General features: G+C 33.1%; 1 protein-coding gene across 3 annotated transcripts in view; it reads left to right on the top strand.

Annotated features, from left to right (window-relative positions):
- CDH19 (cadherin 19) overlaps positions 1–18,795 on the top strand; it is a 102,068-nt gene that overhangs the window by 39,668 nt on the left and 43,605 nt on the right. For all 3 annotated transcript variants that reach the window (XR_750453.2, XM_010386337.2, XM_030926212.1), the window contains exons 4-6: positions 9,301–9,420; positions 12,584–12,748; positions 18,587–18,771. Coding sequence is in view for 2 of the 3 variants with exons in the window: in XM_010386337.2 (XP_010384639.1) it covers positions 9,301–9,420; positions 12,584–12,748; positions 18,587–18,771 (470 nt within the window). In the remaining variant the exon portion in view is untranslated. The remainder of the gene's footprint in view (positions 1–9,300; positions 9,421–12,583; positions 12,749–18,586; positions 18,772–18,795) is intronic.

Below are 18,795 nucleotides of genomic sequence, written 5' to 3'. Positions count from 1 at the left end.
CAGCTGAAATCTTGGCATTCAAACACTATACTATACTGTGGCAACTGTACTTTAGCATTCCATAATAAATGTAAGCTTTAATTATAAAATGCCCTTGCCACAAGTTGCTAATTTCTCTATTGCCTACATAATATCTAAATTAGTCAGCATGAGAAAATTTTTCACTTTTTATGAGTTTTTGTTTGTATGCCTCCTGTAATCACCAGTGGATAAAGCATTCTATGTGACACAGGGGAGGACATCATTCAATAAAGATTTGTAAGCCATGTTAAACATCTGCATGAGAATAGTTAATTCCTCAGGATAGCTCCTGGTTAATAATAAAATTTACATAACTCAGCAGAGACAGAGTCACACTACCTTTACCTCAGGTTTTACTCACTGATGGCAGAATACATCTGATGTTTGGATAAATTATTATGGATGCTTTCATTAATGCTCTCAATCTTTAAATTTTCTATGTAGTTTTGTACAGGTTAGCACCTTGAAACATTACAAGAATGCTTCATTTCACACGCACAAAAAATATTATCTTCTGTTAAGATGCTATTATCACACTAATATTTTCTGTCATAAAAATGAAAAATATACCAGTAAATGCAATTTCTAGAGACGACCAAACTAACACTTTCCTTTCAAGCATGTGGTACAAGTTTACATCCTGTGTCACCTACGTCAGTGGTCCCCAACAACCAGGCCACGGACTGGTACTTGTCCGTGGCCTCTTAGGAACCGGGCTGCACAGCAGGAGGTGAGCAGGAGGGAAAAGAGCTAAGCCCTATTTGTATTTACAGCCGCTCCCGTGGCTTGCATTACCACCCGAGCTCTGCCTCCTGTCAGATCAGCGGCGGGATTAGATTTTCATAGGAATGCAAACCCTATTGTGAACTGCACAATGGAAATAATGTAGCACAATGGAAATAATGTAGTGACGAAGCTAGGTTGCATGTTCCTTATGAAAATCTAATGCTTAATGATCTGTCACTGTCTCCCATTGCCGCCAGGTGAGACTATCTAGCTGCAGGAAACCAAGCTCAGGGTCCCCCACTGATTCCTCATTACGGTGAGTTGTGTAGTTATTTTGTTATATATTACAATGTAGTAATAGTAGAAATAAAGTGCACAATAACTGTAATGCACTTTAACCATCCCCAGACCATTGCCATGCTCACTCCCCACTCTGACCATGGAAAAATTGTCTTCCACGAAACTGGTCCCTGGTGCCAAAAATGTGAATGACCACTGACCTATATTACAATAAGTTTCTGCAAAGAATGTGACTGATAAAATAAACAAAGCTAAATACTGTGTTGAACTTATTTTTATAAAGACCTTTTGCAATGAAAAGTTGCCAAGATTCGGAAACTAGCTAGAAATACATAATTAATGTTTTAAATTTGCAATCATGAAAAGTCTCTCCAGAGTAATACAAACAATGTCAATTATCCACACAACAATAGGAACCCAAGATGATTACAGTAATAATTATATTTGTATGTTTATTATCAGAATAAGTGAACTGATACGTTACTCTAATTAAAATACGATTCTAAGAGAATTTTTTTTTCTAAGTACACTTTTGTTCACTTAGAATGGATACAAACTACAAGTCCATTTCCAAATACCACCGCCACCTCTGATGCAGCCACAGTGACCCCACTCAGGGCTGCATGCTGAACTTTGGACCCTTCAGTCCCCCTTCAGTCAGCATTTTCTCACTCTCTGTTTGCATTCGTTGCTAATTTGATTACAAGCATCTCATTAATTTAAACTTTTCAGAGTTCCCATCATTTGGTAGTTACCCAATTCTGCTTACCGGATGGTGTATTGGGGGGAAATAATAGGACTTAAGGCTGTGGCAATTCAATGTACACAATTTGGGCTACATTATTTCCATTTTATATGCTATCCTAGTGGTCATTTTATATTGTCACTGTTGTTTTAAGGTAGACTCAGTGATCAGATCTCCAGTTTTACCCAAGACAGTTCTGCTTTACTTCTGTTTTTCTGTCATCATGTCCTAGAATCATTTGTCCCGGATTTTCTGCTTTTCAAAGTGACTCTTATTAAGTCATTAAAATAAGCCAGAGTGAATTTTGCAAACATTTGCTTTGTGCTTGTAGCTTCTTCCATGGCTTGTGAGAAACAGTGTGTCAGACAAATGAGCAAAAAATAAACTTCTCTTAAGACTTAGTTAAATCTGAAAGAAGGACAAGGGATAACACAAGGCACTGTATGATAAAATAGTTAAACTAAGAAACTCATTAAATGATGTAAATACTGATGAAGAATATTCTTCTGGTTCTATATTTAATGTTAAAATCTTTTCTAAAAAGATTTTATTAATGTGCATGTATATATTATTTGTCTTTTGTTAGAAATACCTATTTCTAGTATAAAATGGAGGATTTAATTTTTGATTCACTAATGTAGTGAGATTCATTCTGCAAGTATTAGTACTATCAGAATAAAATGTTCATCAAATGAATGAAGAGAGGCAAAGAGATTAGAAATAAATGACCTGTACCATGCTTCACGTTCTTATCAGGTAATGCACCCTAAATATGCTACCCTACTTCAGTAGAGTAAGAACAATCAATCCATCCTGGGTAGAGGAACAAAAAATATGTTTAACAAGTTGAAAAAGAGATTTGGGCATTGAGAAAAATATAAAATTCGCCAGGCCTAAATATATTGTTTCCATAAATATTATATACATATATTTGCCCTGATTCTGAAATTTTTGCTTTTCCCCCTTCTATTTTTCTTTTTTTCTGAAAGTTTTATTATTCTAATATTTATATTCTTATGTTTCTTATTATTTACCTTTCACATTTGGATCTACAGTCTGTTTTAAACTGATATGTGTGAATGGTTTAAAGCAGGTGCCAAATTTTATATCCCAAAATTGGTGTTAGATAGATGGACAGATAAATGGAGATATCAAACTGACCCTACAGAATTTACCAAAAAGTTTCCCCGATGTCCATCTCTGCCACCTTCTCATGGAAGGGTTCCCTATATTTGTATAATCTTATCTCTGATTCTCTAGTTGACTCTACTAGCTATTCATTGCTCCAGGGCAAATATTATTGTCTGAACTACTGTAGTTTTGTCCTAGGCGTTTGCTCCTTATTAGTGCGACTCCTGTAGGTATTCTTCTTCAATAAAATTGCCTTGCAGAAGTTGCAGTGTTCAGAGACCACGCCATTGCACTCCAGCCAGGGCGACAGAGTGAGACTTCCTCTCAAAAAAAAAAGACGAAAACAAAACAAAGCAAACAAACAAACATAAAATGCCTTGGCCATGCTTGGTCCTTGTTTTTCCATACAAATTTTATTTATTTTTTAATTGTCTTTCCAAGTTAATCATTTATACAATCTACTAGGATTTTGATTGAGACAGCTTTTAAGCTGTGTATCTTTTTTATTTTTAAGTAGTCATCTAATTCCTAAATCCAGTATTTTCATCTGTTTACTTGTGCCATTAATTTATCTTTAGTTGTTTTACAGAGGTTATGACTTTTGTTTAAATACTCCTGAATATTTAATTTCTTTTCATTTATATTATATATTCAACTAAAATAAGTTTCATGAATATATATACCAGCGTGTATATATATATATTCATATATTTTAAAAATTCACTTTTATATACCCTTTGTGTCCCTGTTGACTTGTTAAATTTATGAATTTAATATTTTTCTGCAATTATATGCATATTTTATTTGATTTTCTACCAAAAAATATTATTGACTTTAATTATTTAATTTTATTCTTTTCCAATATTTATTTATCTACCTGTCTATAAATGCATTAGAAATGCATGGTATTGCCTCATTACATTGTCTAGGAAGTTCAGTACAATGCTGAAAAAAATAATAGTGACAGAAAAACATTTTTTTCCTTTTATTATTGCAGAGGAAAAGTTTTAACACTTCACAATTAAGTATAATTATTGTCAAGGCTTAAAAGCATTCATTATCAGATTCAAAACATTTCCTTTCATTCTTAATTTTTAAAAAGTTTTTATTGCAAATGGAAGTGGATTTTTAGATGTATTTTATATGTTTTTGTAAATTTTTCTCCTTACATATATAAAAAATTGAAATATATTTTCCATGGAAATACAATTTTAAAAGTTTCAAGAGGATACAGATATGGCCTTTATAAACAATGGTTCTTTTTTTTTTTTTTTTTTTTTGAGACGGAGTCTCGCTCTGTCGCCCGGGCTGGAGTGCAGTGGCCGGATCTCAGCTCACCGCAAGCTCCGCCTCCCGGGTTTACGCCATTCTCCTGCCTCAGGCTCCCGAGTAGCTGGGACCACAGGCGCCGGCCACCTCGCCCGTCTAGTTTTTGTATTTTTTAGTAGAGACGGGGTTTCACGGTGTTAGCCAGGATGGTCTCGATCTCCTGACCTCATGATCCACCCATCTCGGCCTCCCAAAGTGCTGGGATTACAGGCTTGAGCCACCGCAGTAGCCATAATATTTTAGAGCACAACAGCAATTCATAGTGATGAGTGGGTTGTTTTTAGGAAATGGGATGACCAGGGATGGGAGCCACATTTCTCATCAACCAGAGTCAGTGATTCTGACAGTAAACAGTAATCAGGACATGAACGGAAGTAATTACGTAAGCCTAGAAATCCTCCAGTACTTGAAAAGAGCATCGTGGTGGTATTCATTATGACTCAAACATAACACAGTGCTGATATTACAGACAAATACTGAAATGCTTACATATGTTCTTATAAAAATTATGTAGGAATTAAACATTCGTTGTCTAAACCAACAAGTATTGGTTAACCTATGTTTGACTAGGAAAGGAGCACTATAAGACAATTGATCATTTCCACTGAAAGACACTTTATTGGTTTCACAGTAATGTTTTCAATTTTATGTGGACTCTAATCTAATTCCTAACTACAGGTGAATGTACAAATTGATTTGCTTACAAATAACCAGTCTTCATAAAAATATAAATATTTACTATTGTGTTAAATATTTTTATATTGCTGTCTGCTTTTATATTTAATTATTATTATGATCAATTTATGTTACTTGACTATTTCTTGAGGATTTCTGCAGAATATAAGTTACTGATTAGGAAAACATACAGGCTTAATTCTCTTAAAAAAATAGAAACTAAGAGGATTTAAAATTGCTTAAACTGTATTTTATAAATCATGGTGTCAATAATAACTGAAAGAGGAAAAAGAAAGTAGGAAATAGCTAAATAAAATAAAGCGAAGATAATTAGGTCCTGTAAAAATCAACCATTGCTAAGATTCATCTAAATTTTACAGCCAACATTTCCAAGGCCTGAGTAAAAATTAAGAGAAAAACTACAAGCACTAAATATTTGGAAATACTGCTGCATATATTTGCCCTCTTAATGTGTGTATATATATATATAAGTTATATATAATATATTATATTATATCTAATTATATATAGCAAAGTATATCTAATTTATATCTATCTAACATATCTGATATATGTAGCAAAGTCCTTTGGTAAGGATTATCAATTATATATAATATATAAAGCAAAAAACAATTATATGTAATATATAATTTATAAATTATATATTATACGTAAATGAAGAGGGCAAATACATATATACACACCCATATATATGTATTAGATACAGATATATAATTAGTTACAGATTTATGTCTGTCGGCCAGGCTGGAGTGCAATGGTGCGATCTCTGAATGCTGCAATCTCTGCAAGGCAATTTTATTGAAGAAGAATACCTACAGGAGTTGCTCTAATAAGGAGCAAAGGCCTAGGACAAAACTACTATAGTTCAGAGAATAATATTTGCCCTGCAGCAATGAATAGCTAGTGGAGCCAACTAGAGAATCAGAGATAAGATTATACAAATATAGGGAAACCTTTCATGAGAAGGTGGCAAAGCTAAACATCAGGGAACCTTTTCAGTAAATGTGCATACACACACACACACACATATACACACACACACACACGTGTGTATATGTGTGTGTGTGTATGCACATTTGTGTATATACACATATGTGTGTGTGTGTATATATATATACACACACAATTACTTAGATCGACATGTGTATATATATATATATATATATGCCTCTATATACACATAAACATCTCACACACACAAATGTAAGGAGCGAATCACTTAATACTCACTGATAGTCCTTACCAAAAAGTAAACATTTCTAAAACATTGTCGAGTTAATCCATTTCCATAGCCTTGGTTCTTTTAAAATGCCACAAGTTTCATAAGAAAGAATAGTAAATATTTCCCCAGAAATTAAAATCCCCATCAATTTCATATGCGAGTGGTATTCTGAATATTTATAATATCACAGCTTTTATCCACTAAAATTTCTAAGACTTTGACCTTTTAGATTTTCTACACACTCAGAGAAATTATTTTGTGTAATCTATTAACAGGCTACATTAGATTCCCCACTTAGCAGAGAACAAGAGAAAAATATTGAAGAAGTATCTTTTGGTTACAAGTAAATGAAGCATCAGTAAAAAATGTTCACCTGCTCTGGCATGTCACTGCCTCTTTACTCTCTATGGGTCAGATCAAGAGGAGACCTGAGAGAACAGGTGTACAGTAGGTTACTGAGCAGACACAATAATCCAGGTATGTGTAAGGAGTACACATTGGCATCAGATACAAAGGGAAATCAAGAGAAACGAGAGGTTTTTCCATGTCTTTGCTATTGTGAATAAGTCTGCCGTGAACATAGGAGTGCAGATATATTTACTAGTGGTGTATTTCATTTTCTTTAAATAAATACCCAGTAGTGGGATTGCTGGGTGATAGAATAGTTCTATTGTTAATTTCTTTAGGAACCTCCATATTGTTTTCCATTATGGCTACATGAATCTACATTCTCACCTACAGTGCACAAGTGTTCCCTTTTCTCTATACTCTCACCAACACTTGCTATCTCTTGTCTTTTTAATAATAAACATCCTAAGAAGTGTGAAGTGATATTTCATCGTGGTTTTTATTTGTGTTTTCATGATGACTAGTGATGTTGAGAACCCATTCATATAACCATTGGCCATTTATTTGTATGTGTCTTCATTGGAGATATGGCTATTCTGGTTCTTTGCCAATTATTTAATCTGGTTATTTGACTTTTTGCTATTGAGTTGTATGAGTTCTTTTAAATAAATCCCTTATCAGACAGAGGAATAAATAAATAAACTGTGTTATATATTTATAAAGGAATATTATTAAGTATTGTCAAAGAAGAAAATCTTGCCATTTGCCACAATATGGATGAGTCTGGGGGACATTATGCTAAGTGAAATAAGCCAGACTCAGAAGAAAAATATTGCATGATCTTACTTATATGTGGAATCTTTAAAAAAGTTCAATGTACAAAGATAGAAAATAAAATAACACATTGGGGGTATGAGGAGGGAGGAAATGGAGAGATGTAAGTCAAAGAATACAAAGTAACAGATATGTAAGATAAACAAATCTAGATATCTAATGTACAATGTGAGGACTATAGTTAATAATATTGTATTATATTTGAGATTTGCGATGGGTGAGTAGATTATACTTGCTCTTTCCATGCACACACAAAAATGAGTAACTTTTTGAGATGATGGATATAATTTGCTTCACTATAGTAACCATATTAATATCTATATGCATAACATATTGCATACCTTGAATATATATAATAAAATTTATTTTATAGAAAAAGTGTGCTAAAAAACTGGACTGGAAAAAAGAACCTCACTGTATGACATATTTCTATCATCAAAGTGTGAGGTCATCTTTTGTGAGTCATTGCATTTTCTGGACTTCTTTGTTCTCATTGGTATAGTACTAGCTTAAGGGCTCTAAAGACTTATATTTCTAAAATGTATTTTAGTCAACTCTAAAAATGTTATGATTTTGATGATGGTGTCTGAAACCAAAGATAGGAAATATATCTAGAAACCAAGCATGGGAACCCCTTATGGAAAGAAATGATAGAAGATTATAATGAGGAAATGTGGCAGAAGTAAGTGGATCGGTGCATAGAAGGATAGTTAAAGGAACAAGTCTTGCCAAATATAGATCAATGAAAGTGATGGTCTCTATGAACTATTTTGTTGGAACAACTTTTCAAAATTACTAAATAAATTCACTTTAAAATATCTGAAACTAGTAAGTGTCTACAAGTTGAGTGGTTGAAGGAATTGAATACGTTTTGGAAAAGAGAGGCAAAGAGTTTTTCTTCTCATGCATTTTATTGGTCTTGATTTTGAATCAAATAAAAGTATTACCCATTAAAATTATATGAATAAGAAGAAATTCTTCTTCAATAAAATATGCTGTATGATATTAAAACAAATGTTAAACAGCATTATAAAATGTTAAGACAAAACAGCAAAGCATACATACTATTTGGGACCACAGTGAAAGCGTCATGTTAGTGAAGTATAGAATGGATTCCTATTAGAGTGTATCAGTTTATAAAATTGGGCTGTGATGAGAAAATTCATGATGCCAGCTGTAAACGAAACCACAGAAGCTATTTGATTTTGTGTCATTCGTGTTGCCATTCTTATTGGCACAGTACATAGTGTTTCAACAAATACATATTTCCAACAAGATCCATGACATTCAATTCCATGTTTACAGAAAGATACTTTGAAAGCTCAGTGTTTTTAAATAAATATATTTTTTTTAAGTCTGAGCACTAGACTGGGCACGGTGGCTCAAACCTGTAATCCCAGCACTTTGGGAGGCCGAGACGGGTGGATCACAAGGTCCTGAGAATTAAAGGAGCTAAATAATCATGCCCATCTTCATCCTCAACTGGATCCTCTTTCAAGCTCAATTCAATAATCGTTGTAAATATTTATCAACCTTCTTCAATTTGTTTAAGGTACATGCTACACTATATTTTTTGGTGAAAAGCATTTCCAAGTTCCTTTTAATTTCTCCACTAATAATACACCTTGGAAAAGTTTATGATTTACAAATTACACATTGCAGTGAATTGTTGAATAGCTACATTTTATTAGGCCACCAATCTATATGTTGAAAATTCCATATTGCATATGGGGATTAGGAATATTTTATATTAAAAGTTATATTCTTTTGCCTGAAAAAAATAAAAAACAACAAAAAAATACATTACTTTTACAATTAAGAACAAGGAGGTGAATTGAGCTTTCATTTTGTAACAACGTCTTGCTTGGTAAAGAAAGACCGCTTCATAGAACTGAATTCATCGTGAATAAGACCACAGTCTTAATTTACTGTATTATGTTCTCTTTAGGAACATTAGTCATCCAGGTGACAGCAAGTGATGCTGATGACCCTTCAAGTGGTAATAATGCTCGTCTCCTCTACAGCTTATTACAAGGCCAGCCATATTTTTCTGTTGAACCAACAACAGGTATTTGTGAATGAAACAAGCAAAGTTTAACATGATTCTAAAGAAGGCAATTGTCAGCAAAAATTATCTGCTTAGAAACATGTTTCACAGTAGACCTGATATGCCAATACATAAAAAGATTGCAATTCCTAAGCATTTAATTACTTATAGTCTTTTAGCTGATATTTCTAAGGTTAGGAAATTGGATTTTCCATGTCCGTAGCACAAATTACTTGCATATGTGGTATAAATCATATGTAAGGATTCCTTTAAGTGAATTAGAAAAAGAGACAAGCAACCCAATTTAGAAATAGAGGGAAAAGGCTTTTATAAGCAATTGACAAAGAACAATATACAAAAGCCAGTAAGCATATTAAAAATGCTCAGCCTCATTAGTCATCAGGGAATACAAACTAAAACCACAATGAAATACAGCTGCATACCCCTACAGAATGACTGAGATTAAGTCTGAGTACGAGGCTAAGTGTACAAATTGTTATGAGACATTCACCTAAAAATAATTCTGTATTTTATGTATTTCTGATTTACATGAATACAATATTTGATCTTTTTCTGCATTGCTTTACCAATTTGCATTAATCAATTAAATATAAAATAAGTAGAACACAGGCTTTTATCTTTTCTTTAAATAATCATATGACCCTAATTCATTAAACAAATATTAATTGTTGTGTTCAAAACAAATATTAGGCCCATATAATTTTTTTTCCTTTAGGAGTTTAGTCTCCACTGATTTACAAAAAAGTATGTATCTAATCATCCAAGAACGTGAGAAGTGCCAAAGAAGTAAAATTCTGTGGTTTTTAATACAAGGAAAATATTATCTCCAGCTTATATCAAAACCCTTAAAGAATTAAAGTATTTTGTTCAATCTTTAAACATTTCTTATTTATTCACTCAGTAAATACGGAATGTCTCAGCCTTTTTCAGTTAAGGTTTCTTTAGAGAATCTGATCCTAAAAAATATTATTTGAGTGAGTGTGTTCTTAATTCTCTCAAGAATGTACATGGCCTTTATTTTTTCAGATGCATGGAAGGAAAATTATTGTATTATATGCAAGGAATGCCTCAAAACATTAGACTTTAATTCCCTCCCACATTCAGGTCTCAAAAGGCTGAATATGTACCAAGTGTTATACAACTTGCTAGATTTATAAAGGTACAAAGTTGCAAAATTTAAAATGATATATAATAGTAACAAAAACAAGATACACTCATGGGCTCTTCTTTCTTGGAACTTACAGATAGATATGAAACATGAATAGTGATATACACATACATTCCACTGTGGGTAATTATGAAATAAAACCAAAAAGTTCCAGTGGGAGAAAACAAGTGAGGCGGACTTTATATTTTGTGGTCAAGGCAGAATGCACTGAAATCAGAATTTTGGCTGAGCCTGTAGACAAGGAAGGGAAAGCGGAAGATGATTCCAATGCATGGGAAAAATTAGGGAAATTCCTGAGGTGGGAAAGAGTTGAAACTCTTAGAATAACAGGACGCCAGTGTGGAGAAACACAGCAGAGAGAAGAAAGGGAGGTGTCTAGAGTACAAACACATGCTGGGACATACCGGGCCTTCGTGACCATGTTTCTTTCCACCTTGCACACTGACTTTTTAAATACACTGCGTAGGTTAGCTAAACTGTAACTTGCATTGCTGGAGAAGAGTTGGTATGGACGGCAACAAACATGGATCAAATTACTGAAAGCATAAGTTCTGAAGTGCGTAAGATCCAGAAATACATATTCTTTATTCAGTCTAAAGGCTGAGAGGAAAAGTTGAAAGCTAAGTAGGCGCAGTTAATGGGGAACAAAGACTCCTACGTCCCTCTCCCTTGAGTCACATACAGGGAGATGCGAGCAGCACTTGCGCAACATATTCAATGCTTTCCATTGGGATTCAGATAATTGGTTACATGTGTCAAACACTTCAGTCCGCAACTAAAATCCCCTCGTGTTATGGTCTCATTTATCTTTTAAAAATACATATAACCATTTTTTAAAAAAATTATATTACATTAAATTTAATCCAATATATCAAAAATACTACCATTGCAACAAATAATCAATACAGAACTGTGGAGATAGTTCACATTTTTTGTTCTCAGTCTTTGAAATCAGGTGTGCCTTTTATACTCATATGTCAATTTTTTTCACAAATTCATTGTATTTTTTAAAATTTACTTTTATTTTAGGCTCAGGGAGTAAATGTACAAGTTTGTTATGTGGGTAAATTCTGTGATGCTGAGGGTTGGGGTACTAATGATCCTGTGACAGACAGGTAGTGAACATACTACCCGATCAGAAGTTTTTCAACTATCTCCCTCCCTCCTTCCTTCCCCTCTCTAGTAGACCTGAGTGTCTATTGTTTCCATCTCTATGTCCATGAATATCACAATTTTTATTGTATAGTTTGTCCGTGATATATTTGAGTGTTGGCTATTATCTATTTTTTGTGAAGGTCTATGTGTTTCCCAAATCTTTAGAAATGTTGAACCCTCTCCTATGAACCTGTCTTAAGACTTTCTTAGGTTCTTCTCAGTGATAATTAATTTATACTAAATAATCTTATAGAAGTTAAGCATTTATTACAATATTTATCATTATCTTGAGTTTGAATATATCATATACGTGTATACACACACACACAGACATATACATGCATATAAAATAACTGTGGGTCAACAACCAGGTTTTCTTCAGATCTCATAATTCTAAGCAGACATCAAAATAATAAGGGCATGATACTTATTTCATAAATTTGGTATTGTAATTTACAAATTTATCAATAATATACTAACTTCAGAGTTTTGGGGACAGAGTTAATTGTAGCAAGCCGATATTATGTTAGAGAAGATAGCAGAAAATAGTTTAAAGTAAAAAACAAGACATTCTTTTTTTTTTTTCTACCTGTGGATTATCTTAACCTAGTATTTTATTAAGGGCCTACCAGTGTTCCTAGTATTGTGATGATCACTCTCGACTCCAGACAGTGTTGATGTTTAATTTATTATTAATATTTTTCTCCAGGGAAGTCTTTTTGTCGCATTGCAGTGGTTCAACATACAGCAAAATAATGTATAGTGCAATGGTTAAGAAATTAACTGGAACTTTGTCATGATTAATAATGAAATAATTGGAATTTTATTACATTTTTAAAGGAGTCATAAGAATATCTTCTACAATGGATAGAGAATTGCAAGATGAGTATTGGGTAATCATTCAAGCCAAGGACATGATTGGTCAGCCAGGAGCGTTGTCTGGAACAACGAATGTGTTAATTAAACTTTCAGATGTTAATGACAATAAACCTATATTTAAAGAAAGTAAGTAAAAAGCATTCTAAATCTTCATTATAATATAAATATAAGTGTGTTAAATATAAGTAGATTTTATTGTTTTCATTCTAAAAATACTGCATTAACACTGAAATTATATAAAATAAATTTGCCAATTGTTCTGGTATGATTATTCTAATTCATGTTGAAAGTTAAATATAAATGAAAGAATAATGTGTTCGTTTCTATTCCTGCTGTAATAAATTGCCACAAACTTCGTGGTTTAAAACAAATGTATTATGGGTTTCATTGGGTTATGATCAAAGGATTCCGGGAGGCATTTCTCGCTGTAGGATCTAGGGGAGTATTCACTTCCTAGTTCATTAAAGGTTAGCAGAATTCAGTTTACAATATTTGTAGAGTTAAGGTCTCTGTTTTCTTCATGGCTATAAGTTGGGAGACGTCCTTAATTCCTGAAGGCCTCTTTATGGTTCTTGATTTAGCCCACACATCCCAGATGCAGCAGGGAGTGCCACATACTTCACACACTGACAACTCTCTAACCCACATATTTGCCTCTTCTACTTTTAAGCACTCATGTAATTAGATTGAATGGATAAAGCAGGATAATATTCCCATCTCAATGTCAGCTAATTAGCAACCTGAATTCCATCTGCAACCTTAATTCCCTTTGCCACTTTCGGTAACATATTTACGGGTTCAGGGGAATTCAGACACAGATATCTTTGTGGGGTCCTTCTTCTGCAAACCATAGATAATCATTTAAAAATGACTTTTCATATTTCTTTTTACTTTATAGCCAGAATAGGCCACACTTGCTCTAATAATTTAAACCATTACTACAAGCTAAATATAAGCACATGGTATGCTTCATAAAATTTTCTTATGCAATTGTTGGAGGAATTTCTTTTCTAGGAAATTTATTTTTCAGGTTTTACAGTTTTAGCTACAGAAATACATTTATAAGCACTTCCAGAAAGCAGAAGTAATTATCATGCTAGGAAGAAAATTTAATTAGCATGGAACAAAGAAAGGAACCAATAAAAAAATTATACCATAGCATGATTTCTTAGTTGTTGATTGTTTACAGACAGAAACAAAACTATCTTTTGATTACTTTTTTTCTCATCCTTTTCTGTACCTTGCCCCCATTCCTCAAAGTCAAGTGAAATCATATCATTTTTAATGGCCCAAGTGAAGTATTACTTTCACTGACTTCCTTCTGGTAGTTGAGTCCATGAATAAGCACAGGACGTTGGTGTCATACAAATTTGCTTTTAAACCCTGAATTTTCCATTCATTAAGCATACAGACTTGAGAATACTGTTAATGTGTGTGTGCACACACAAATGCCCACACCTAAATAATGCAGACACTACTGAGTATAGCCAACACATGCAAGGTTATCAGATCTTTTGATTTTTCAATAAATATCACACATCTCAATTTTTTATTTCTGCTCTATCTCACCATTTTAAATTTTGTCATATTAAAAAATTACCACTGTTATATGGATTGAGAAAACAGTTCCTCTGTGGATGGACTATAGGCAAAGGGGTCAGAGTTTGCACCTTCATCTCTCTCTATGTAGTGTAATGTATGATGTGTATGACTGTCCACAACATTAATGTGGCCTCTGAAGGCAAGAGGAGAACGTCAAGTTAAATATGAAATATCCAGAACTTTATAAAATAATTGGTGTATAATATGTGGGAAATAGTGACTGGATTTATTCAATAAATTTGGTCTAAATTTTATGTAGACGATGATTAAATAGCAAGCAAAAGACTCTGGAAGACAGGAAGATTCCCAAAGAACTTGTTGCGATAAAATATCCTGAAGCTTCTACTACCTTTCTCAGTTTCCCTCTGATTTTTCTCAACTTTGATATTAAAATATTTTAAATAAATTAGAATATTTAAAATATGTTTTAAAATTGTCTTCGTTACTCTAATCTGAATATGAGATGATGGTATTACTCTTAGTACTTTCACTGAAATACGAGTGTGGGTGAATCTGATACTGGCGTCCGTACTCTTGTCCTCACGATTTTCCCTTGTAGGAATCCCATTACCCTCCTCTCAATTTAAATACTCAATACCTGTACCCTGTGTTGTGGGCAACACTCTCTACTCTCCCAATTAAAGGTATCTCTCAAACATCCCTCTCCCTTGTGTTAACAGCGTCCTCTGCTGGTTCATATCTGTCATATCCAAACATATTTATTATTCTTTTTTCTCACATCCTAAAACAAAACAAAACAAAAACACTTTTGTGCCTTCACTTGCATACTCAGCTAAATATGCTTTGTATTTCTCCTTTCTTGTTAGATAATATTTCTTAAAAATGTTGTGAATACTTATTGTTTTCAGTTAATGACCTCAAAATCTCAGAACTTACTCCATTTGAGCTATATCCACACTACTTGACCAAACTGATCTGATCATTTCTATCAATAACCTAAATGGAAGTAAATGCAATGTCAATTCTCAGTTCTGATAACACTTGATTTATTGGAAGAATTTGACATAATTGATCAACCTCTCCTTGAAAACCTTAATGTTCCATTCTCATTAGCTTTTTCTTCTATCTTACTAGTCCCTGTTTTTTCAATCTTTGCCTTTTCTTCTTCTATATATACTTTAAACTTTAGAATATCTGTGAGTCAAACTTTTGATCTTGTCTTTCTTCCCTTGTATACTCATTCCTTTATGATCTTAACCAGACACATGACTTTATACACCACCTCTGTGCTGACAAGCTCGTATTAAATATACATCTCCAGACTGAACTTCTTCCATGAGCTTCACAAGAGTACATCTGTCTACTCATCAACTTCATATATTTTATATATATATATATATATATTATATATATTATATATATATATATGAAGGGTTTCAGAGGAGGGGGCAGCTGGAATCAGGAGCTCAGTTAAGTGTATGTTAGGTTGTAAATGTGTATTATATATAATATATATGTGTATTACATACAAATGTATATCATATATAATGTATAAATATTTCTATAGAACATAACAAATATATAATAGATTTATATATAATATACATTCACTATCTATCATGGATATAACATATATAATATACATATGTAATATATAATGCAAATATATTATACATATATAATACACATTTAAAACCTAACATATGCTTAACTGAGCTCCTGATATACACACACACACACACACACACACACACATATATTACACATTTAAAACCTGACATACATTTAACCGAGCTGCTGATTCCAGCAGCCCCTCCTCTGAACTCCCTCTTCCTACAGATTTTCCCATCACAGGTACTCAAACATCCAGGTTTCATATTTTTCAAGCCAAAATCTTGCTTATTCAATAGAAACACGACTGTTGTGAAGAATTTGTGATCCCACTCAGGTTATGGTGGCTATATTCAAGTCAACTATAATTTTTCACTCAGCCTGAATTGATGACCTCCACAATTCTGATAGCTCCTGTCTTTCAACATTCTGTGAGCAAATGCACATACACACAACACACACATACACATACACACCCACACACATATCCTCTTCCTTCCCTGCATAAAGAATTGAAGCTACTTTTTCTACGTTTCTTTTTCTCAGAGTGAAAATTTAATTATCTGCAGATGCTGTTGTCTCTGCCTTAGAAAATATCCAAAACATGAACACCACCAACTACATCTCTAGCACCTTGGCTCATGCCACCATCTTATTTTGTCTCTATTAGTGCAATAGGCTCTCATCTAGTCTCTCTGCTTACACTATTGTTCTCCTTTAGTTTATTTTCATCACAGCTTTATAATCTTGTTAGAAATGCACATCTGATCATATCACTTGAAGGTCTTCCCATCTCCCTCACAGATATAAAAGTCCTTAGGTTTAGTATCACCTAAATAGTCCTAATGGTCTGAAGTAATCTGCCATTGTCCAGTCCTGTCTCATTACCTCTTGAAACCTTAGTGTTTCTATCTGCCCCTTTGCTTACTAAGAAGCCAACATCAGGCAACTGCCCTCCTCTCTTTTCCCAGAACACTCCAGACTCGTTGGCTTTTCCTCTTCTTGAAATTATTTTTCCCTAGATATTCATTTCCTTTCTTCAATTCTTATCCAAAAGTCAAATCTACAGTGAATACTTTACACCTTATCATTAATTTTAAACTATTCCATCAGAATACTACCTTCATATATACCAGTAGCTCTTATTTATTGTCTGTTTTATCATCAAAAATATGAGCTGATGGTGGCAGCTTTTATACATATATATACACACATATATACATATATATATACACATATATACACACATATATACATATATATATACACATATATACATATATATACATATATATATGGTCACCTGTTCTAGCCCCAGCCTCTAGGACAGGGCCTTGTAAAAATTGTGTTCAAAAAAATAATTTTTGAAAGTATGGAAAATTGTATAGACAAAATATTGACTGAGGAAAATACTTCAGTTCTTTTTCATTTTGAAGGCCAATAGTTTAATATCAACTCAATAACACTTAAGTTTTAAACATTCGCTTTCACGTTCATGGCAATGTCATTGTTTTCTGCAGATTAATGTCTTAGTGATTTTTAATTTTCCAATAGCATAGACAATTCTTTTAATTTTTCTATAATGTAAAAAGCACTACTACATAGTCAATCTTCAACATCTGCTCTAAAATGTAGTAAAATATTAACACTTTAAAAATAACATTTATCCCACTTAAAAATTAAAGTCTCAGGTGCAGTCTTTGAAGTGACTGCCTCCTCCATGCTTCTAAAGGAAATAGGAATTCCTTTAAAGAAGAATTTTATTATATGTGCATCTTTTTTAGAACTCCTTAGAATTCTAAGGAGTTTCATTTTTTAAAATATTGCATGTTTGCTGATGCTGCTTGACACGAATAATGTCATATATTGACATGGATGAAAATGCAATTGCAAATAATCATTTAAAAATAGTGTAGTTCTATATCAGTTTTATTCAAGTTACTCCTGAAAAATAAAATTTAAAAAATCTCAGCAATGTATAGTTATATTTATGTTTTTAAAATACATCTGCAATTATTTTCTCAGGACCAAATCAACTAAGTCATCTTGGACTACAAAATATTTTTTCTATTACATTCATTTACCAACTCTTTTCAATCTATATATGTCCTTGCATTTCCTCTATGGCTAATGTAATGCAGGCTCAGACCCTCAGAAGCTCTCAGAATCAAACCATTTTTCTTGGAACTCAGCTATTTGCATGCAGACTCTCCCACCTTTATTCCACATGTATATTCATTCAGTAACTTCAGGTATCAGGAATGTTAGAGTAAAATTGAAAGTTATTTCTGTCGAATTTAATTTAGTATGGTTGAAGGTCACAATAAAATATAAAACATGAACACTGAGGAGACACACATGTAAATAGAAGTAATATTGGTGATAGACTTTCCTAAGATATATTTGAGAGATGATGATAGATGCTCAAATGAGATATTAGAAAGTATTTCTATTTCAAAAAAAAAGGGAAAGAGACTATATATGGGGGCAGAGAGAGAGGAAGGTAGAAGGAAGGAGGGAAGGAAGGAAGGAAAGAGGGAAGGAAAGGAAGGAAGGAAGGAAGGAAGGAAGGAAGGAAGGAAGGAAGGAAGGAAGGAAGGAAGGAAGGAAGGAAGGAAGGAAGGAAGGAAGAAAAGAAAGAAAAAAGAGAAAGAAAAAAGAAAGATTAAGAACAAGTAACTGGGAAAGGTAGGTATGGGATTCCCTAGAGATCATAAATAAAGAATGCTATAATTGCAAGTTTTCCATGTTAAGTATTTATCAAAAATATCTCAAATTTTGTTTTTAAAGGTTTATACCGCCTGACAGTCTCTGAATCTGCACCCACTGGGACTTCTATAGGAACAATCACGGCATATGATAATGACATAGGAGAGAACGCAGAAATGGATTATAGCATTGAAGAGGATGATTCACAGACATTTGACATTATTACTAATCATGAAACTCAAGAAGGAATAGTTATATTAAAAAAGGTAGATATGTTAAAATTATTTGCC

This window comes from Rhinopithecus roxellana, chromosome 21, assembly GCF_007565055.1.
Source record: "Rhinopithecus roxellana isolate Shanxi Qingling chromosome 21, ASM756505v1, whole genome shotgun sequence".
Lineage (NCBI taxonomy): Eukaryota > Metazoa > Chordata > Mammalia > Primates > Cercopithecidae > Rhinopithecus > Rhinopithecus roxellana.
This window is presented reverse-complemented; position numbering and strand designations above follow the sequence as displayed.